Raw genomic sequence first — 22835 nt, forward strand, 5'->3', positions numbered from 1 at the left:
GTGTATAGAGGATGGGGCCAGACTCTTCTCAGTGGTGCTCAGTGATGGGATGACAGGCGATGGGCACAACCTGAAACATAGGAAATTCCCCTTGAATGCAAGAAAACACTTCTTCACTGCGAGGGTGACTGAGCACGGGAACAAGTTGCCCAGAGCAGTGTGGAGTCTCCATCCTTGGAGATATTCAAAACCCAGCTGGGCAGGGTCCTGCTCTAGCTGACCCTGCCCGAGCAGGGGCTGCACCAGACGATCTCCAGAGGTGCCTGCCAACCCCAACCATTCGGTGATTCTGTGATGTAAGAACAAATTGCAGTTGGGAAAAATGTCCAGTGATGTGTTGTAGTGTCTTGTTTATATATAAAAGCACGAAGTAACATTTAAAAAAAAATTAAATGTGCCACAAGCAAGTGACAGATTTAGCAAACTCTCTTTATTTACATACAAATACATGTACACATGTGCTATATGTGTACATGTATTTAGGTGTATATACATACATGATTTCCACATACTCTACAGTAAGTAGCATGTAGGGTTTTCTTTTAATTGCCTACAGTGCTGAGTAAAAATACATGGCAATAAAATCATGGCTTACAGCTAAGTTACAAAAGCACCAAGCACTGAACTCATAGAATATAGCAATAAATCCAAGCTTATATACAGCTAAAACTAGGGCACACTATACAGAATACAAAGTAGAACATCTTGTAGGAATCAACAGTAATAGACAAACTAAAAAACATCACTTGGACCAGGGGAGACTACGTATGGAATAAGGTGAAGGAAAACATTCAGATTCTTGATCAAACTAAACCACGCACTAAGTTTGTCTCTTAAGAAAACAAATTAACCAGGTATTTGTATGTTTTTAACAGAAGAATTTTCTATATAAGCCTTTACCAAGGAAATCTGAATTAATCTCATGAACGCTTCTGAGCTGTCATAGTCATCCGTCCAGGTGCACAGCACTTGAACAGCATATTTCAATAGTATTTCATTTAAGCTCTATGTAACTTCTTTCCCAGACGTCGCATGTTAGTTTGTTTATAGGTAATAAAAAGCACTTCCTCAGCCAGCTATCTTTTCCAAAGGAACTCTGACATCAGACTGTCACAAAGGGCTATGACGGCAAAAGCCAAAAGAGCGAGCTGCTCTCTTGCTGTCTTTTTTTTACAAACTTTTTTTCAGTAATTGGCAGCAGCAGTAAAATCAATACCCGATGAAAGCGCGGGGGACTTGTGCTTGAATCTGCATCACTGGTGCTGCCATTGCCTTCAGTGGGAGCAAAGTCTGTCTTACGGAAGTAAAACCATGGGCAGATCCTCAGTTGTTAGCATTGCTTCATTGTAGTTAATTATACTTTGTACTGGTTGAAACTCTCGGTGAATATTTTTAGATTGATAGCAGTGGTTTGAAATCCGCTTTATGAGATGAAGATGCATAGATTTTGTTGTTGTTGTTGTTATCCTCTGTTTTTCAGTGCTTATATATTGGCTTTAAATATGCAATACCATACTAAGGAGGACAACTTGGTGTTGTTATGCAGAAAGCTTGTTTTATTCAGGTATTATCCTGATGCTGTAATGTATTTTCCTTGCTACAGCATAATGCTAAGATGGCTAGATAGCAAGATAAGATAATTGCTGCTTCTGAATGGAAGCCAGCCTCTGTTATCATTTTCAGGCTTAAACAGAGATTATCTTTTTCCAAGGTACATAAACTCTCTATCACTGTAAGACTAGTACTGGTGTATATGTAAATATTTGAGAATAATCAAAAATAATGGTGACCACAGAAGGAAGAAATGTACACCAAACCTGTACGCTTGTGCCTAATAAACTAAAGCGCATCAGTGTCTAATTACATCCTTGCATATCCACGGGTAAGAATTCTGAAGGAAGAACTACTCACTCTTCCACTTCAATGGATACTTGTAACTACCACAACTCATAGAAATGCCACTTCCTTTCCTCTCTTTCATAGAAATAGCACTTGCTTTTAATATTTGGATTATATTCTTTGAGCCCTATATGTGTGACATGAAATTAGTGGCAGAGCTGTTTATTTGGATTTTGTATATAAGCAGCTGGTAGTTGTCTTAACTTATCATTTGTTCTTTTCATCGTCAGTTCTTCTACAGTTTCCAGTAAAGAAATGGGATCACTTCCTGCTAAGTGTTGCCCAAATCAGTAAAAGACAAAAACCTCTCTGCCATCAAGTCTACTTTAATAAAAAACTGATTTTCAAGATTGGTGTTCATTATGTGCATAATTTTGTTTGATTTTGCTTACATGTCTGCCTGGTAGTTCCCTTATTAATGATGAAAGAGCTAAGATGCAATGGTCTCAAATGAAAATGTTTGTTACATAAACAGTTTGATTATTTAGATACGGCACAAATACAGCTACGGTTTTTAAAGACTTTTTTAACGTGATAGGAAAAGATACTCCTCTCCAAAAGGTTAATGGAAATACTTATTTTTATGACTGCTGTATTTCTACAGATATTCAGAATATCCATTGTATCAGCCAGAGGACAAGTATGGAGTCTCACTATGGTAATTATAATCAGGACAGACCTTTTGCACCAGTTTGTAATCTACACTGTAAAAAGCAATGTAAATGCAGATAACTTTAAATGGTTTAGAACATAACCAGGAGACATGGCTTTGAGTCTGCTCTTGATAGCAGATCTTTGAAGGGTCAAAATTGCACAATGCAGTCTTTTTAGCGCGGTCTGTTTTTTCATACTCAATTCGGCAATTGAAGGACTTGGATTCCTTGGTCTCTAGTGTTGACTGTGGAGATGATTCAAATTCAACCACTTTGGAAGGTGGCACCAGGCTTACAGAAACGTTTCCGAGACCTGTCGAGTTATGTCGGAAATAAACACTGAAGGTTCCGTTGCCGTGATCAACGATTTTCCCTGTGATCAGGAGGTTCAGTTTAACAGTTTTGATGTTAGAGTGGAAGTCGCCCCATCCAAACATTTTCTTGAATTTCCCAGTTTTTACTATTGGCCTGCGTTTAGTTCGTGCAAGAGATTCCTGAACCTCCGTAATGTTGGACAACCAATCCCAAAAGTTTTCTATGCTGTCTGAGTAGGACACCTGGCCATGTTTCAACACTGGAGATGGCTTAACAAATAGGCGTAAAGGATTGATGATCCTGGAATGGACCACGTTGTCAACCAATGTCTCTGCAGCATCCTTGTCTTCCCAATCCAGCACATCTGTGGCTTGTACTACTTGATTAGCATCACAAAATACCTGTTTCAAAACAGAAAGAAAGCATTATAAAGTGTGAAAATGTCAACATCCAAAAGCAGCCATTAATATTAATTTTTATATCAATAGGATCTAAAACATTAGTTACAAGACTCGTCTTTGAAGAGGTAGGTCCAGTCATGTGGACTACTGCAATGAGTAACTTCTGCTGCCCAATGAAAGCTTGAGTATTTTATCCAGAAGATGCAAAAAGGTCTATGATTCCTATATATCAGGGAGCCACCCAGCAGAGCAAATCCAGAAAGGTTAAGGACTGCGATGTGCATGAGCAGGCAGACACCCTTTGCTTACAGATCCTTTAGAATAAAACATGCCTAAGGACACTGGAAAGCTTGAGCACCAAAATGGCATCTTTGTGGATCACTTAGCAACAGTTGTGTGTCTCCAAGTTTCTTTGGTGATCCTGCTATTGGTGAAAGATGGAGTGAAACAGAACAGCAGAACTTTCCATTCTGTTTTGTCTTTTCTCCCCACTTACACTCCCAACTCTTTTAAGCTTAAAATCCTCTTATTCAGATGCTTTGGGTGTTGTACTTTTCCTGTAAAGCTCACGCATTAAAATGTTTGTGCTCTTTCTGGTCTTGCCTTTTTCACTTTTCTGAACTTAGTAGATCAATCTGTGCTCTTCACTTGAGCACTTGAGAGAGGCCCTGAAAATAACTGTAATTGCTGGAGTTCCAGCCTCAGGTGCTAAGCTGCCCATATTTAACAAGGCCTGACTTTCCAGAAGTGCTGAGCAATACTAGGCACAGAGCTCCTCTGAGCTTGGCCCTGTCAAACTTCTGAAAAGTGCTAAGTCTAGTGCAAAATTGTTTGCAATCAGAATGCAAATAATTGCTTTTAGTATCAACAGAATGTTGTTAGATTTCAAAGTTAAATGTTCAAAACTTAGTAAATATCAGATTTCCAATTAAATGTAGAGACATATTGCCCATGTACATCTATTCTGCATGTTATAAGAGAAGGAAGTCCTGATGAAAATACAGAACTCAAGCATATTCATAAAGAGGACAGAAGTAGGATTATTGTTTCAACGTGTTAGAAATTATCATCTTTTTCTCTTTTTATTTTTCATTCCTTAAAGTCTTGAACGTAAGTTTTGTAAAACATGCTTTCATGCTCGTTCTCCTCTTCAGGACTATTTTATGCCATCTTTCATATTATTAAGAAAAACCATTCAGCTGCAATTATTCTTAATGCACTTGCACATTATAAAAAGTGTAAACGGAATGAAAAGGGGTTCATACGGAAACACTGATGTTGTACCAACCCCCCAACCCTAATGAAAAACTCTTTCTCCTGGTGAAATGCTGCTGTGATTTCTTCCCAGATCTTGCAGTACCAAGATCTTCATCAAGTTTGATCCAGGCAGTGGGCTCCCAGGATCACCACTGCACAGGATTCAGGTTTCTCTATCCAGCAGACAACCTCAGCAAGATTACAGGGGCAGAAGTTTGTCTAATGCAGCCAAAGCACCGAGCAAATGCCGTCCTTCCCAGCAGTTGGGTGACACTGAATTCATGAGGCAGAGTTGTGTGCAGCTTGTCTCAGCAGGGAAAATATTTAAAAGTAATGCTAGACTTGTTTTTCCCCCTATTACTGGTCTCAAAGATGTCTTTTATGCCTTTGGTTCTTAGCAGTATTCAGCTCTGTGAATGTACAATACCACCCCTGATCTTCAAATTTTCATTTCATTATCTGGCAAAGACCAGAAACTCCAAAGCCCTTCATCCTCGCTAGGGTCCATTCTCTAGAAATAGGCTCTAAACCAGAATCCAAATCCACTTACCAGGTATCCTTCCTGATCTTCTATTAACGTAACAATTAAGATAGGCTTAACCTCATTTGAACGTTGAAAGGCAGCCGTCATTACTACTAAATAAATCTACCAATAGATCCAAATTTAGTGGTCAAGTCTGTTGCTACATAAATAAACTATTTTCTTCAGATTAGAAAGCGGCGGGGGGGACAACAATGATCACTCCCAGAGCGAGACCCTGCACGTCAAGCTTCTGCCTCTATGCTACATTATTTATATTTGAGCTATGAACTCATAAAAATAGGAGATTCTAATGGAAACTGTGACAGATGCTTATCTGTACCAGCACAAACAGCGCTGTCCTAATGATAGTATGGAAAACCATCCATTGTGATGGAAAGTTCTTGGTGAAGCAATGTCATGTTTATATATGGTTCTTCAGCCACTTTTAAGCCTGTTTGCAAGCTCAAAACCAGCAGGTGATGCCGAGAGCAAACCTCCCAGCACAGCTGGCCATCGCCGCTGCCAGGAAAGTAAATTCCCTGCTACGGAGAAGTGGTTCTGCTCAGATGAAACAAGAACTGATGCACACATTTGCCCATCTTTCACTCCTAAAACTGACCTGAGGCCTTTTAGAAGTATGAAAAAAAGCTATTTTGTTGCATTTCCAGATCCCAGCTGGGACCAGAAGCCTGATAATATTGAAATACCATAGTTAGATGCAGTTACACCGACCTGAAACTTAAAATGCTCGTGACCATTCAGAAATGTTGGCACCTACAGTTGGTATTGCAATTAGTTGACTTGGAGGGAATTACAGATTGAAATTTTAAGGAAAAATACTTAGAATTAAAACCATTTGGTACATAGGTGGTTCTAACTTTGCTTGTACCCGCACTCAGCTATGACTGTCCTTGACAAGGGCAGAGGAACCTACACAATTGTCTTTCTGGGCTACTTTTCTTTTGCAATGTTTATTGAAATCCGTGCAATAGCTGTTTGGCTTTTCTCCCCTTCCTTTTTCGAAGAGATCTAGAGGGCATTGAGTCACGTGTTCCTGGTAATACTCAGCGTATGTCTCTTCAGGGGGCTCTCACTCCAAATGAGATAGCACAGCATTACTTTCTGAACTGCTTTTTCAGAAGGCTCTGTTACAAAAAGAAAATATATGTAGGCGTAAGGATCAGTATGGCTGAGGTGTGGAAAACTAACGCGTGCTAAAGCCCATCAGGCTTGTCACATCAATAAGGTATTAGGGCACAATTATTTCAGAACTGCGGTGGTGGAACTGCAGGGTTGTATCATGCTAAACTACTGCTACTTTTAATTATGTATGTGTCACACGGAGCAGCTGGTATGCTCGTACGACAACAGAGTATGTCCCTGGAGCTAAAGCCACATGGACTATTTCATGTGGCAATGAAATAGCTTTCATAATATGGGAACACAAAATCATTAACATGTTGAATTACGAGGATATAATATTCCTGTTTAAGGCATGAATAGCAACCAGTAATCAACCAGTTATATCTTTCACTTAAACTGGGTAAAGTTTCTTCCCCCTCTGAAATAGTTTGCAGACTGTGGGACTGAAATAGGGTGCAGACTTGTGCAGTTCTAATTCTTGACTCTACTTCATCCTACTGCTGTCTTGTTTCACTGATTTCATTATAGGAACTGGAGGCTGAAAAAGTTGTGAGCTGAATCAGTTGCAGGAAAGAAGTCTTTACAAGCTCTGGATTGTAAATTTGTTATGTTTTGCAAATGTTCAATAATAAAAAGGTGGCTAACAAAGAGCTTGGTTCTGCTCAATGCAGTGCAGGAGCAGGTATGATGCTGGATTGCTCAGAACCGTGAATAATTTTTGGGCTTTTCTAATGTAAAATTTTCTTGGTGTGCAGATTTTTTCTATTTTAAATAACAAGTTTTTTGCGATATGAGAGAACCGAACTCTCTACAGGATCATTTTCCTTTACACATTTCAAAGGCCCTTCACTTGATGACAGCTTTTTGTTATTAGCAAGGATGGGCCGATGCTTTTTATTCAGCTGTTTATTCATTTGGTTAGCAATTTCCAGGAAATAAAAAAAATCTGTGTTAAAAGAATGTAGTACATGCTAGAAAAATGACTTCCTCAGCATCTCCCTATTTTACTGTAATGTTTTTTTGTAGTGGAAAATATTGCTAGTAGGGTGTCTGAAAAATACTTGCTTACAAAGTTAGTGTATACATTTAAATAGATGGGTATTGCTGTAGTTCTCCTCTGCTGCACCTGCGTTTTCCCATTCCCTCCAAACCATCAATTTCCAAATAGAAGAAATCACCTAATCTTTTTCCGTATTGCTGAGGCAGTAAAATGTCACCCAGTTACCTCTGTACTGAGCCCAAAGATTTCCATTAGACTGTGTAGGTATTTTCCAGTAATGGACATAATCTTGGACCATCAAGATGTAAGAATTCACCATACCCTTTGCTTGTTTCTTATTATAGGTCAATCATGAGAACAGTTAAAACTAGAAGTATTATGTGGTGTATATTCGTGTGTTTTCAATCTTCGAACCATCGGTTCTTCCTGTGTGCTTCTCTGATCTGACAGATCGTGATTACCCGTCAAAATCTTTCTCCTCCACGAGTGACTTTGATTGTGGTAAAGAGGCACAGAATTAAATAATGCTCCCTGTGAACTATTGTGGAGAAATTAGCCTGTATTGATGAGACACTGATATGAGTAAATGCTATATGTCCCTTATTTGTCCATTTAAGCTTACGCTTGATTAATCTGGAACTTGCTCCCAAACCTTTCTCTAGGCACTAATCAGGTGTACGCATGCACGAGTCAATCATCCCGATGCTTTGGGAATTGTTTCCAGGTTATTAATCAATCACCAGCAATCATTTCTATAGCTTCACCCCTGCCAGGAATCATTTTAAACCTCTCAGCAAATAGCTGAAATAGGTCTGTGGCAATCAATACTTCTGAACCACCATTCGGTCACTCGTTGGTGCTACCGGGATCTTTTTATCCCACAAGTGAAGAAGAAGGTGCCAAGAAAGACCTGGTACTCGGGGACCTCCTTCCACCATGACAGTCGCCAACGTGAAAAGCTGGTACTCGGGGAAGCTTCCAGTGGGCTCTCTGCTAGTCCCATCATCTGGTGACAATATTCAAGAGATTTTATCTCGTAGGTTCATATTCCTGTCACTACCGTAGCTGCACACAATACTTCTCTGGCTTCCTCATGCTAATTTCAGTATCTTTTATGCCATGTGTCGCTATAATAATGCAGAATCATTGAGCTGCTGCACAAAACCCTGAGTTTGAAGTGGGGGGAGGGAGGGTAGAGAAATAGCTCTGCTTTATCTGTTTGAAAATTCAATGATTTCAACACATTTATCAAATTTTAAATAATTTATGTCTTGACAGGCCTTATCAATTTTGCAAAGCACACACATTAACTAGATACAATGATATCATATTAGCTTTTTCAGCATCTTACACTGGAGCCCAGAAAGATTAATAAAAACTCAGACCGTCATCAATTAAATGGAAAAAACATAAAATTGTGTTCCATTATAGCCTTTTCTTGCAAGAAAATGATGACAGGTTCTAATAATTCATCACAACAAGCTGAGCTTGAACTTTACTGATTATTAAATATGTCTTTCCCAAAGGCAGAGGCCATGATGGGTTTTATGGCAGCAGATGTGCTGTCAGGAATGCTTCAAGGAATTTAGGAATTAAGCAACATCTTCTTTTAGCGGGACTATGTAAAAGAGCCACATTTGTTCCATCTAGTCACAGCCTTATTTTTCAAAATGTTATAAGCCCATGTGCTTTCATAATTATAAAGTTCATTTAATTCTCATTTACCATTGCTGCTTTTGTTGGGGATGAAAGCTTTGAATTAACAACTTAAGTTACCACGCAGAAAGATTCTTGAGGATGGCAGCCCACACTCAAGCCCACATCTTCGCTGGGAAAATTCTGAGTTTTGATCCTTCCTCCCCAAAATCCTTCTGGGAGGCTTTCTGCTTTCCATTGAGAAAACAAAATAAAATATTGTGCAGGTCAGCCTGCATAAAAAACCAGAGTTGTTTGCACTGAATCTAAAATGTTTCTTTTCCAGACAGGTCCTAAGATTCTGTCCTGATTCCTTCTCATTCTGAATTTGCAAACAGCAGTTCCCAGCCAACTATCCAATGTGCAAGTGCGAATTAGCCAACTTGAGCTGGAGTGAGTGCAAGTCGAGGATGTATACGGCTTCGCAGGAAACATATAACAGCCTGCCAGGATTTGGGGCCTGTGCTTTCCTCAAAAGGTATTTTACATTGGATTATATGAGGAGTTAATATAAGCCACTTATTAGAAATTGTTTTTGTAAGTTCAAAAGCGTGTGTGAATATCTGAGGTTTATGTGGCGCTCACACTTGGAAAACAACAAGAGCCCCAAAGAGCAGAGCTAAGTTCTGTGTCTCGTTTTGGTTGTGAAGAGAGTACAAAGAACGACTAAGTATATTTGAGATGAGAGGGCAGCTAACACAAGGTCGCGAAGTTGAGTGCTTGCTTGACCGTCCGAGCCGAAAGCTTGTGCCGCGGTTTCGGAGGAGTCGCGGTGCGAGCCGAGGTGCTCGGGGCGCTCGTCCCTCGCAGGCGGGCGGCTGCCTGCTCGCGCTGCGGCTCCCCGTGACGGCGGCCGTCCGCACGGCAGCCGCGTCCAGCCTGCCGCGAGCCCCCGGCCCTCCTCAGCCTTTGAGCACGGGGCTGGCGGAAAGGAACAGAACGAACAGGGAGCTGCTTTCGTCTGAACGTCAAAAAAATGGGCAAAACCGCGTCTCAACGGGAGATGAAGACCAGCAAGCTACGGCTCACGCTAGCTTTCTCCTCGCTAGAGCGCGCTTCCGGGGATGCTTTGCACTTTCACTGCTCGCAGCGGGACGAGGAAGCAACGGCAGCTTCCCACGCTTTCGCCGTCCTTCCCCGCTCAGGGATCCCATGGCCTGTTTCCCTCGCCTTCACTTCCCTTTACGTCCCGCGCAGTTCTGGAAGCGGCGTTTGGAATTTGCAACCATAAGGAGAGAAAAACTGCAAATAATATATTGGCAAAAGTACAACCTGAGTAGCGAAAGAGCCTGTCTGTTTAGCTTGATTAGCTGAGCAGCAATTTTGTTACACATTTGTCAAAAGCTGGGAATTCATTATTTCTCCATGTAAAAGAATTGATTGCACACAAACTGCTGTCACAATTTACCCGGGTTAACACGGGGGTGGTGAATGTTCAAGAGAGAGGCTGAAACTTGTAACTTTGGATGCCCTTGCTCTCCAGACGGTGAAGGGCACCCAACGCGCTTTCCTGAGCTAAGACAACTTTCCCCTGTCTTTTCTGTTCCCCTGCTACATTGTAGATAAATATATTACATTGTAATCAAATTGCAATGTATTTATTTACATTGTAAATAAATAAATAGCAGCTAGCTGTTGTGACTGCCTTCCTCTCCTTTGGGAGGTGTCCAAAGCTTTGAGACGCTCTCTTGCAAAGTTAAAATCAAGTCAGAAATTCAGAGTTCATCTGCCTGATTAGTTGTCTCACTTCAGAATGGATCATCAGGAGAGACTCTAGGGTTTGCCGAGCTGATTTCAGCAAAGACATCCCGTATGGGGGGAGACCGCCGCAGGGCAGGGAGTGAATCTGCAGAAGCGCTGAGCCTCCACCGCAGGAGCTGGGCTGCGGCAGAGCGCGGGGTACCCACACTTCCCTGGTCACGTTAGGGGTTTGCAGTTCTGGGAGTTTTAAAGGATCACCCAACTAGTGCCACTTCCTTTCACTAACAAAAGGGGTCCAGAAATCCCCTGTTCAAGAGCTTATATACCTGGATTGCTTTAACAGTTCTGTCCTGTCTGCCGTAGTTAAAACTAAAAGGACAAGCTGCTTCGGCAGAAAAAAACCCTTCGTGATCGAGCTTTGCAGCCCATTAAATTTCCTGCCTGTAAATGAACCTTACAGAGAACTTGCCCCGCCGCGGGCTGCTGTACAGTCCTCCCGGCTGCGGCGCCGCGCTGCTGTCACGGGCAGCGGTGCGACTGCCTCCGCGGCTGCGTCTCTTCGGCAGCGCCGGGAAAACGTCACGGCAGCGTAACAGCAAAATGACGGAGAGCAAACGAGGAATGACAGACTCCAACTATGGATCAATAGATTAATTGTGAACGTTAATGTTTGCTGGCATAACGTTTCATCGTCTGAAAGCCAGCTAATACTGATAAACAGAAATACGAACTTACTTAAACACCTGCAGGAAACATGAAAACAACGGTAAACGCTGCTCGAGCTGCCTGAAGCTTTAACTTTTTAGCGTTTTACCTTTCAAGAGTTCCAAACTCTCACAGAAGCGAAGTCAGGAAACATAAACTGGAGACATAAAAGCAAATATACAGACTCAGCACTATTTTTCCATAGTATAATATGGCAAGTTCCTCTTTCATTCTCATGCCAGGAATACGGGAAGCTCATGAAGTGCGGTTCACCGAGCGCTGCTGAAAGGTACTTTGCCATTTCTTCTGAAAAGATCTGAGAGAGAAAAATCTCTCTCTACATCTATATATACCTAAAGGCTAGGGAATGTAATAGGGAGAAATGTTTAATGAGAATATTAGATAACATTCAAATATCCCACAGACAAACACATCAATCCAAAACAAACTAGTATGCTGGGAGACATTCAAATTCGGGCTATATTGCTTATCTTTAAACAAAGCAGATACTGCAAACCCAGTATCATATTTTCCAGGACAAAAATCATGCTGAAATTCTCCAATTTTCTGTGAGAAAGCAAAACAGTAATTTTCTAAGACAGGCACTTCAATAAAGAAATGAATTTGGGAGGAGGAGGAAGCAGAAGAAAAAAATAGTGAAAGTAAAAAAAAAAAAGGCTTTAGAATTATTTCCTTTTTCTATAAAGGTATTTGTGGAAAGTATTTGCCATTTTTCACACAACCCTGACTGGTAGTTTTTGCTTATCTTAAATGTTCCCTCCAGCCTCAATTGGCTAAATTGCTTATAGCATAGACAGCTTTTAAATGATATCCATGTATGGAATTGATCTGCCTTTTTGCTGAGACAACAGAAAATTTGTTCTTAGAACTGCTTCTTGCCAAGAAATGTGCACAAATGCCACTCTTGAAGACTTTACCTCTTTCTACTTATTTTTTCCTTAAATCTAAAATAAGCCTTTTAAGATAGAAAATACACATCTTATTAGTTTATTTGTAGAAAAATGGTCCTTACAATCACGCTCCCGCTGTGAACCACCAGTGTGTACAAAGCAAAGTTTTCAGCAAACTGGCACGGATTTTAGCTCGTCTTTGAAAGTTACACCATAATCTGTTGCAGCTCAGGCGCGCGTGGAGCGGGGACGGGGCAGAGAGCCGGGCACTCACCTCATCAGCTCCTCCTGCTCTCTATCCTCCCTGCTCTTAAATCAAAGCCTTCAGATTTGCTGCTGCTCCCCATTGCCTAGCTAGTGGATACCCCAATAACTAATATGATTTGGACGGCAGACTTTTTTTCCATTACTCCAGATTAGTTTGCAACCTTTTTGTTTGTTTGATTTGCTGAGCTATAAAAGTTTTCCAGTACTGATGCAGACTCTAGCAAGATAAATTTAAGCCTGGTTTTGGACTGCTGTTCCTAGTGACCTTCTGTGGACTCAGAAGTAGCTCCAAGAACTGAGGGAGCCTGGTGGTCCCTAGCTGAAAGTCACCACTTATAGTCATTACTGCTTAGCTCAGGAGAGAAAGACGGACAGGGAACTGTGAGGATACGTAAAGAGGAACTGATCTTCACATACTTTTGAATCACTGTGTACATTTGCTTGAAATTCAGGCCATGCTATTGCGATCCATTTTGCACCGAACTTCACTGGTGCTACGGGCACGTGTTTTGGCTAACGGGACTGAGATTTGTGCTTTAGGAAGAACCTTGCATCTAAGTGAGTATTTAGTTATTTTTAGAGGACATTTCCATTTGCCTGGTAAGCTTGTGAGATGTCCCAGATGCTTCTGATCCCCACTGAAGCCACCGCGCCGCCTGCAGAAGCTGCTCAGCAGCTTGCAGGACCAAAACCTCAACACACCTTCTCATACTGCACACTGAAACCAGGACACTTAACTTCTTTGCCAGGACGGCACCTGCTGACCATCCGTCTGTTGAGTCTTAGAGTTAATAATTCTCCTTCCTGCTTATTTCTTCATTGCCTGGGAGACTTCACTTTACCTTTGCTAAGATCAGTTCATTAAAATACTAATTTCAAACTGTAATTATCTGTTGGTTAACTGTGCTGGTTGAACCAGCGGTAGCACTGACATACTCTTAACTGCAGGAGAGGTCCCAGATGCTCCAGCCCCCAGCAGCTCCTCGCGGGAGTCACGGTGGCTCTCAGGCAGAAGCAAACTTGGAAGGATTTTCAGGGGAAGTGTTTTAAGAATCATAGTTAACCATTAAGAATATTTTATGATGTGGTGGGGAAAATACAGTAACGGAAAACTGCTGTATCTGTTAGAAATAAACCAGATTTTACTGAAGCTGTCATCTGGGTTTTGTATGCCTTGTAAAATTTAAATTAAAAATGAATTATAGAAGAGCCCTCAGTCTCATCGCTGGAACCAATTCATGTTTGGATCAGAACTCTGAGACCACGACTGACCTCCCTCCACAATAAACATGAAATAGCAAATAATGATTTTCTATTTCACTACACCCGTGCCGTTATTCACATCTTTTACTGCATTAGGAGGAAGAGAGTTTTAATAATCTAGCCAGCTCAAATGAATAAAAGAATGCTTCTGACAAGCAAGAAACAGAGAGGAGCTGTGCATTTCTAGCAGATTCCAAACTCCGTATTATTACAACGCATAAGAGATGATTAACAAAGAAAAATATTACAGTTATCTACCCCCTTGGAGAGTCTAACTAATGAACCTCTAACAGCTGCTGTTGAAAAATCAGTAACACTATCACTATCAATTTCGAGACAAAGCCCAGCTGACAGATGTTTGAAGTGATAAATCAGGCTGCAAAAGGATTAAAATAACAAGCCCCAAATGGCCTTTAAAAGACAAAGGTGCTGCAGCAAACTATTTTCAGCCACTTTGGATACTGTCAAAAGTTAGATCACTGATACAATTATCTTGCAAAACAGTAATGACCAAAGCAATATGTTATGAAAAATCTAACAGTGGCAATACTTGAGCCAAGTTTTTGAAAAGAACAGGTTTTATATTCATTTGTGCTTTTAATGGGAGAATCGAGGATGCCATGCTGCCCTGAATATTACTTCTGGGAATGAGTTATGAAAAGTATGCACTGGGCTGAAGCATAAAATGTAACTGAATTGCATTCCTGTACATTTTAATTAATCCTATTTTAAAGCAAGAAGTTACATTTTAATAGGCAATGAACACCATTATTTAAATAAAGCATAAGATTTTTCTATTGCTTCACTGCAGGCTGAATTTCCTAACAACCCATCACCGGAGTGATAGAGATAATTAAGAGTCCATCGCCGGAAGACGCTCCGTGCTTGCAAACTGTTGGCTCTGACAGGAGGCAACCGTAGCGGGGGGAGAGATTGCTAAAACAAATTCAGAGCTTCTGAACTTTATTTCAGACTTTCACTGTCTTACAGCGGTTCAGTTACACGCGTAGGGACGCTAAGGGCTCAGCACGCAAACCTCCAAATCGAAAAGAGCCGCCAAGCGCCTCCGGCACCGAAGGCCTGGGAAAGCCGTGGTCGCCCCGAGCCCGTGGGCAGCAGCCACCTGCCGAGAACCTGCCGACCAGGGGTGTGCAGCAAACCTCGGGGTCGGGTCGCAAAGCCGCTTCCCCCCCGCCCCGAGCGAGGTGCGCGGATGCACGCGAGAGGCCCTCGGCCACGAGGGATGCGGGGAAATGCCTAATAATCTCAGATTCAAAGCTTTCTTCTTCCAGAAAGCGCGTCTCGTTGTTTAAGGGCGATGGTTCTGGAGATCCTACCGCCCACGCGCACTGCTCATGCCTCCCCAGATTATGCCTGAGAGACCATGGCAGTTCTCTAAATTAAATTAAAATCTTCTTTTCCTTTTCAAACTACTTAGCACGAGGCAGCACGCTGGGGCACTTCTAGCTATTTCACTGCTGCCTACACACATGCATGCACGCTGCTTTCCTAAATGAATTACTCTCTTAAAGAAGAGAAAATCACTGACTGGAGCTGCCTTATTATTAACTTTTAAGGTGAAACGATGTTACCCTTTGCCTAGCAGCAGTTGGCCACACCTGCAGCCCTTGTGCACTGCTTTCTTACCTGAATAATGGTATAGTAACAGTGGCTTCGTACTGTAAGGTCCTATATAAACCCAATTTTAATCCCTTTTAATTTATTCACCCATCTTTTGTGTCCCCCCGAAGAAGAAAAACAGGATTCCTTTCAGACTGAATTTGTTTGTGCTTTGAAAATTTGGGGAACAGTTTGAGATTAGATGGTCAAATCCTTGCTAAATTAGAATGGAAACATTTTCCTTAGCTTTTTTTTTGGCTTATCAATCTAAAAACTCATCACTATGCAAAAAGAAAAAAACCACACAATTACTCCCATTCAAGACTAGCGCGAGGTACATGCAGGGTTCATTCTAAAATGACAGTTTTGAGACACTTTAAAATGATGAGGTCCAAACTTGAAATCCAGCTCCCACGTAATTTTTAACGGGGTTTGAATCAGATGTTGCTTAGTCATCTGTCCTGTACCTGGACGTAAAAAATTCATGACTCGGGTTTAAAAAAAGGAGGAGAAGAGATGAGTTTGATACCCAGATCGACCGGAAGATTGCCACAATACATGCCTGGTTTGTTCCCTTTCAGCAATTCACAAAGATGTTTAATATCGAGGAGCCTTGTGGGCACAGTGCAAGAACAGAAAGAGGCTCTGAACAAAGACAGACTTACGTCAGATGTAAACGTTACGTTCTAGCACAATAGCATTTAATAAAAATTGCTGCCTTTTGCACATAAAAATATAATTTCAAATCTATTTGCTCTACATATGCTGTATTAAACAAAACGGGAATACATCCAGTACATCTTTACATCTTTCAGTCTTTTTTTCACCGTGAATTACTGTGCACATAACCCCAAGTATTAATCTGGTCTCATCACAGGATGTGTTTGATGTTTCAATTGGCACATCCAGAATAATATTTTCAGGTTGTATAAATGAACTATACTAGCAGGGTGCTTGCAGTCGCTGGATAAATCACCAGCTGTGGGACTGGGGCTGGGGGAGGCAGGACTTTAGCACATTGCTTTCAAGACACACATCTAAAGCGTACAGCCTAGAAAAGGCAGAATCCTAGAAACACAGCAGAAAGCATTCTTTTCATGTGCGCAGTAAAGCTGTTTTAGAGGAAAGGCTATAAAGAGGCAAAGCATCTTCAAAAGCCTTCCCTGGGTTACCATGAATAACGCAAATTGGGACGCAGAGTTCAGTGGACACCTGGGTATTGTAACAGCCCATGTTTCTGCATAGTCTGTATCCAAAACCTCTGACGGCAAAACCTCCACAGGTTTAAATACGAGGTTAGTTTGGATAAGCATTTAGTGTGAAATCTTGGCTCTGTTGATTTTGCTGACTTCACTCCGAGCAGATATTTTTTCCCCCAAAGTTTGGAAAATGCCTACATTATCCACATTGCTCTGCTATCAGTCCCTATGACTCTTCACTGATCCTGGTCTTGACCACGCATGGTATCAAAAACCAAGCGGTCCCTTCATAGCTTGGTATTCAGATTTCTTTTTGGATTTTTATTTTTTGGTTGGCCATAGGCTAGAGCTCTGTGGCAGATACTGAATTTGTTTCCAAAACGGAATTTGCTAAATGTAATATTTAATCTGAAAATAGCCACTGTGCAGTAATTAGTCCTCATTACTTTTTAAAAAGCAGATTGAAACAGTTCAGAAGAAGCCATTACAGCAAACAAGACTCACAGGTCACTGCTTAATTCACATTACTGTCTAAAAGGATTTAATGCAAAATAAGGCCTTTCTCATTAAGCAGCCAAATTCTGAGTCTGCACACAAAACCTAACCAAAATTTGCGAATGGGTTGGGACTGAATGTTAACAAGTGACATGAGTTATCTCAAAACCTAAAGAAACTGGGGTTGGAAAGAGAAGCTTTTTTTAAGAAACAGATATGAGATGTGATCTGATAAGCAGAAGGTAAAAGAACTGATACATGTAAGCAAAGACATGCTTAAATACATTTCTTCTTGTTCTTATGTGCTTTTTCATACAGATTGTGGAGATCAAAGAAGGAAACGCATCTAAATGTAACTGCTACCCAGATCAAAGCTGGTAATGAGCATTAGACAGCCAAAAAAGCAGCTCCACCGCGAACGTTTTACACTGCCTCCTGTGCATACGAAAGGTGGTTCTAGAGGAACTGCGTGCAATCCCTTATACTAAAATTGAATGCGCTGCCCTACTTGATCAATTACAACGATTTTTTGAAGTCTATAGATACGTATGTGCAGGACTGCGCCAATAACAAAAATGTGATTCCATAAATCTCTGCATCTCCCTGATCAGGTCAGTAAACTGTGTTTCATCAAAAAACATCACAAATCCTGGTACCTATGAAGCGCCAGTCGCTTGTGATGAACCATTTTGGGACGGGCTTGTTTTTCTGTCTCCCTTGCCTGCCCTCCTGGCGGAGGAAGGATGGAGGGAGCACAGCCCCGGCGCGGGGCGGCACCGGCAGCCGTCTGAGCGGCGCAGGGCAATGCAGCGATGCGCGGAGCATGCACCAGAGCAGAGGGAGCACTTGCCACCAGCAGCCCTAAGTGCTACGAACCCAAGAAATTGGCTCAGCCGCTTGCTCTACCGCTGTGTTGCTGGGTTAACCAGGTATGTATTAGGAAGGCCTTTGCTTCCTCTTTCATCTGCCTCGTCTCCAACAACTGAAGAAACACGGCCTGAGCTTTAAATGCTCTGATCGCACAGAGCTTTAAATAAAGGCAACGAGAGCTCAGGGCTCCGGAGTGCCACTGCGCTGTCAGCTACACTCGAAACAGTGCAGCAAAGCAGGATCATACCCTTAGAAAAGCCATGTGGTGGAAAAGGTGCACAGCGGGGGTCATAAGCTATCCCAGTAATTCGAGAGAGCAAGACATTGCAGGGTTTAGAGAGCCCTCCCACCTCTCCACCTCCCCCATCCCTGATGAACTATGTCCCAGCCTGGACTTTTTATGCCCTTTCCAACGAAAGTGAGGTTTTAAGATGAGAACAACACCGTGGTTCCACATTCCCTAATATCAGTTGACTGGATCATCCACTGGTACAAACTGAACCTGTATCAGGCACAAGCATCAAATTAGCCAGAGCATATGCATGGTAGAGTGCTAGGTATTTGGGCTCAGAAACAGATAAATAAATACATCTGGTTTCCCAGTTGATCTTGACTGGCATTGAAGTCAAGAGCCTTCCAGCTCTGGTCTCAGCAGCACCTCCCCGCCTTCCCCAGGCCACGCACTGTGGAGAGCAGGCCTGCTGGACTCGTAGGGGGATACCTGGACCGTTATCACCCACATTCAGAGAACAAGAGCTTGAATAGATTATTTGACTGAACAGAGAAAACACTTGACTTGATGTTTCCAAATCATGCTCCAGAAAAGAAAATCTTGGCACATCTCCTCATCTGATGAGGGCAACACCTCATCAGTGTAGGTAAGATGCATGTGGCTCATGTTTGACTTTGCTTAGGGCTCAGCTGAATTTCACCCACAATTCTGATAGCCGAATACGGATCCAAATGTCCAAACAATTCTGAAGCACACTTCATTGCTGCTCAGGCTTTGGGAGGAGAGGTTTTCTCCAGGGTGCCAACAGCATGCTTGACTTAGCTGCTTTTTCGTCCCTTGTCTTCATGGTCACTACACATGATGCCCTAGCACAGATTGGAGGGAGGAAGAGAGGTCCCTGCGCTGCCTGTGTGCTCCTCTCTCTGGATTTGCCTGCTGCTTTCTTGGCCTCGTAGCCGGACCACGATTCTCCCACTGCTGTTCCTCTCCCAGCTCCTCCAGAGGTATCAGACGTCCTCCTGCTCAGGTCTGAATTCAGGTTTGCCACGTGCCAGCAGCTTCCCTGCTTGTTCAGTTCCTCCCTGGAGCAAGCTGTACATTGTCTCATGTCACTAATCCCAGGCTCTGCATTAAGGAGAAAGCATCTTCTGCTCCAGGGTCCAGTTCGTCACTGGCACCCTCTCATCCCAGAGCGTCAGAGAGGGGGCGTTCAGGCACGTCCACACAAAACTGAGACAGCCACTGAATTCGGAAGAATGTAAGCACTAAAAAGCCAGACAAAGCAGGGTTGATGTTCTACTCTTAGGGAAGCATTTCATTTCCTGTACGTAACTTCAAGTCCAAAACTAAATGTACTACTCCTTGGTCATTTTCTGTAATAAAATGCTTGCATTTTGCAGTCACTGCACATGGAAAATATTCCATATCAGAAGCTAAGACCGATGCAGCCATCCACTAGTTTCAATAAGAAGTGGTTTAAATGCATGTTGGCTGCAAAGTGAACCTCCCATATCTGTTTGCTACAGGCTAGTGTCATGCAAATAACAGATACGTGTGATCATGACAAAAGCAAATTATAACATCACGTAGTACTGAGTGAATATATTCTGTTGCAAAAGGTCAAGAACGACTAAGACTGGCTTTGTTTTTAATTATTTATATTCTGTGATAAATGATTGAACAAAATACGTGTGTTTTTTATTGCTCTGTCCATGGCTTCCACTGAGTATCCCTTTCCTTTTTCGCTATGTGGTTAACATTATAATTAGACCATTGTATATACTTCAGGGATTTATAAAAAGACTTCTCAGCTGTGCTGCACAAAATTCTTCTTACAGAACCATCTTTTTTGATTTCCTGCATGTTTATATTATTTACAGAGCAAACAAACAGAGGGAATCAAATCACACAGCCTACAAAAAAGTGAAAATCAGGGCCTTACTTGCTCCCAGTAGTAAAGAAATGCAGCATTAAGACCTGAAACTCATTTCCAATTTTCTGTGTTTGCAACATGGTCTCTAAGCAGTGCATTATCTCACATACCAGATGTGCAGCAGTTTCTAGGTACAACAGGGTGCGATAAGTATGGAATTTCAGCCTTATTTCTTCTTTTATGTTTTAAGTCAAAACCTTACTCTGATTTTAATTTATTTTTTTGTGTTGTTTTGGTGTGTTTTTGGGGGTGGGAGAGAAGTGGGGAGTTTGGCATTCAATTACAGGAATGGAGAAAGAACTAACAGAAATCATCTGGGACTCAGAGTATCTCAAGTTAACAACACAAGGGAAATCCACATCCAAAACTCTAATTTTATTTAAATTGGTGTAAAACCAGAGAATAGAAACAACTTATGCTGATGTGATTAACTCCACTTAAGTGCAATCTGCCCTCGAGACAACAGTCTCTTGGCTGACACAACAAGCAGCATTTGGAACCAAAATAAAGGGCAGAGATCTTGCAAGTTATGTGAACCACTGTCAAATACTATTCTGAAAATAGTATTGCATATTAAGGAATTTGAACACATTTAAATAACTAACCCAGATATTTTTGTGCTACCAACAGGTCCACCAACTAAAAAATTTACTGTTCTCTCTCAGCTGAGATGTGCTATCCTCTTAAAGCAGTCAAATGATGTGGCAAGAGCCTGTTTTTCAGGTTTAAGTAGTCACCCTGGAAATGGAGGAAATAAAACTTTGCACCAGGATGAGTAGAAAACTTGGACGCAGCACGCCAGTCTTCTGATATGTTAATAGTACTTGGGACTTGGAAAATGGGAAATAAATGACAGAGTTTCAGCTCAAGGGAAAAGAGAGACCAGAGCATGGAAAATTTGGCTTTATTCTTCAAGGCACATTTCGTCTTGCTGTTTCTTAAGGAAGGCTCCTTTGTCTGCAGGGAGGCATCAAGGGCGCTCTGAAATCAAAGGAAAGTCCTTGCTGGTTTCTGTGGGCCTTAACTGGAGCCCAATGCGTCAACACCAGCACGGTGCTGAGCAGAGCTGCAAGATGTGAAGAGGGTTTCTGTGAAAGTGGAAAAGGTTCAGTTCCTTGCAGGATCAAATGGCTGCATATCTTTAAAGAAGCTGAGCGTGATGTACAGTGCTTCCAGTCATCCACAAATGAACCAGCTAATTAAATTATTATTTTTTTTGCTCTGGTATAGTCCGTAGTCCAATTAAGTCGCTAAGCCAATCACATTGAAATAAATCAACCATATTGTTACATAATTATTTTTAATAAACAGAGATATCATTATATGAACTAGGTTCTGAGGGTGCCAGATGCTCCTAAGCAAGGAGTCTAATTTATTTCATTGATTTCAAGAAGCAAACCATTCATGTGTGATAACTTTTATCATCCAAAATGTTAATTCTTATCTCAGTTTAAAGTAGATTTCTGTCTTTCTCCCACATAAATGAGAACACACTAAGAAAGTGAAATATGGACCTTGCTTAATTCCTCATCACACAATCACATAAAACTGATGACCACAATGCTGAACAAATGGCTTTGCTGAGATTGGCTTTTTTAGCACAATTAATAAGATTGTAACAGAAAAGAGGCAAAAAATCCTGTCAAAGTAATGGCACCCGATATGAAGAAACAACATACGACCTTGGAAAACAAAAATTGTACTGAAGAAAGAACATACGCTGGCAGGGCAGCGCTCTGTAATAGCAAAAGGGTTGATTTCCTAGCTCATCGCTGCCAGCCCAAAGATGTTCCTGAGCGTAATCGCGCTCAGACCCAGGTGAACTCGGAGCACTGGGCGCCAGTGGGGACTACTCCGGCCGAATTAGCAATGGATGGACTTAGCACCTCGGACCAGACCAGGAAAGCCAGCATCCTCTGTAAAAACAGATCATGTGCTTTAGTTTTGATTAAGGTTTCAAGGATACTATTAGAGGACATGGGACGTGAAGATGTTCCCTTCAAATACTGTCAATGACACAGGCTCCTTCAGAGGAAAACATAACGCACAAATCTAACCCAGGAATCAAGCAAGATTATGTTTCTGTCTTTCACAGCCCTTGTTTCTGCTTTTTTTTCATACATGAAACAAACCATGATTTAGTTGTTTATTTATTAGTTTCATGGGAGGGCTGAATGCAGCATACAGAAGTCAAGGTACGCAAACTAACTTCAGTTGCCAGTCCTCTTTAACCAGTCGGCATATCGCAGTGCATTTTTTATAGGTAGTTTAAAGAAAAAAAAAAAGCCATGGTTTATGCATAAAATAATTCTCTGCTGAGCTGGGGAAGTTGTACTAGCACTAAGTGACTGGCCACACAGCGATACCAGTCTGTGCCCTGGAAGCAACCTGGCCATGCCAACTTCAGGCTATCCTCAGGTTAATTAGCCCTGTCTCACACCATTGCATCACCATGCTAAAATAACCCTGCTGCCTCTTTTGGTACTAGCTCTCATGGAGCTTGTAAAGGATCTCTATACAGCTCTGTTGCATTGTGAAGACAAAAAACTGTTGGCTAAATAATGAAAGTGTTTTTTTCACTGAGATCTAATGGTACAAAACCTGGGCACAAAGATCTGCACTTACAGATCCAGCTACTGGATCTCTACGATAGAAAAGAGGGCTGCGCAGAGCTTGGAAGGGAGGGAGTTAAAACTTTCCTCAAAAATACAATCACTTCTGCATGCTGTGACAGCACGGATGGGTAAAGGCAT

At 41.7% G+C, this 22835-nt stretch overlaps 1 protein-coding gene across 1 annotated transcript in view; it reads right to left on the reverse strand.

Moving 5' to 3' along the window:
* Nucleotides 1–430: 430 nt before the first annotated feature.
* The window catches only part of NXPH2 (neurexophilin 2), a 38393-nt gene continuing 15988 nt past the window's right edge, over nucleotides 431–22835 (reverse strand). Inside the window, exon 2 of the mRNA XM_026089015.1 lies at nucleotides 431–3268. Coding sequence (XP_025944800.1) covers nucleotides 2525–3268 — 744 coding nt within the window. The 3' untranslated portion in view covers nucleotides 431–2524. The remainder of the gene's footprint in view (nucleotides 3269–22835) is intronic.

Source organism: Apteryx rowi, unplaced genomic scaffold (assembly GCF_003343035.1).
Source record: "Apteryx rowi isolate R43461 unplaced genomic scaffold, aptRow1 scaffold_8, whole genome shotgun sequence".
Taxonomy (NCBI): domain Eukaryota; kingdom Metazoa; phylum Chordata; class Aves; order Apterygiformes; family Apterygidae; genus Apteryx; species Apteryx rowi.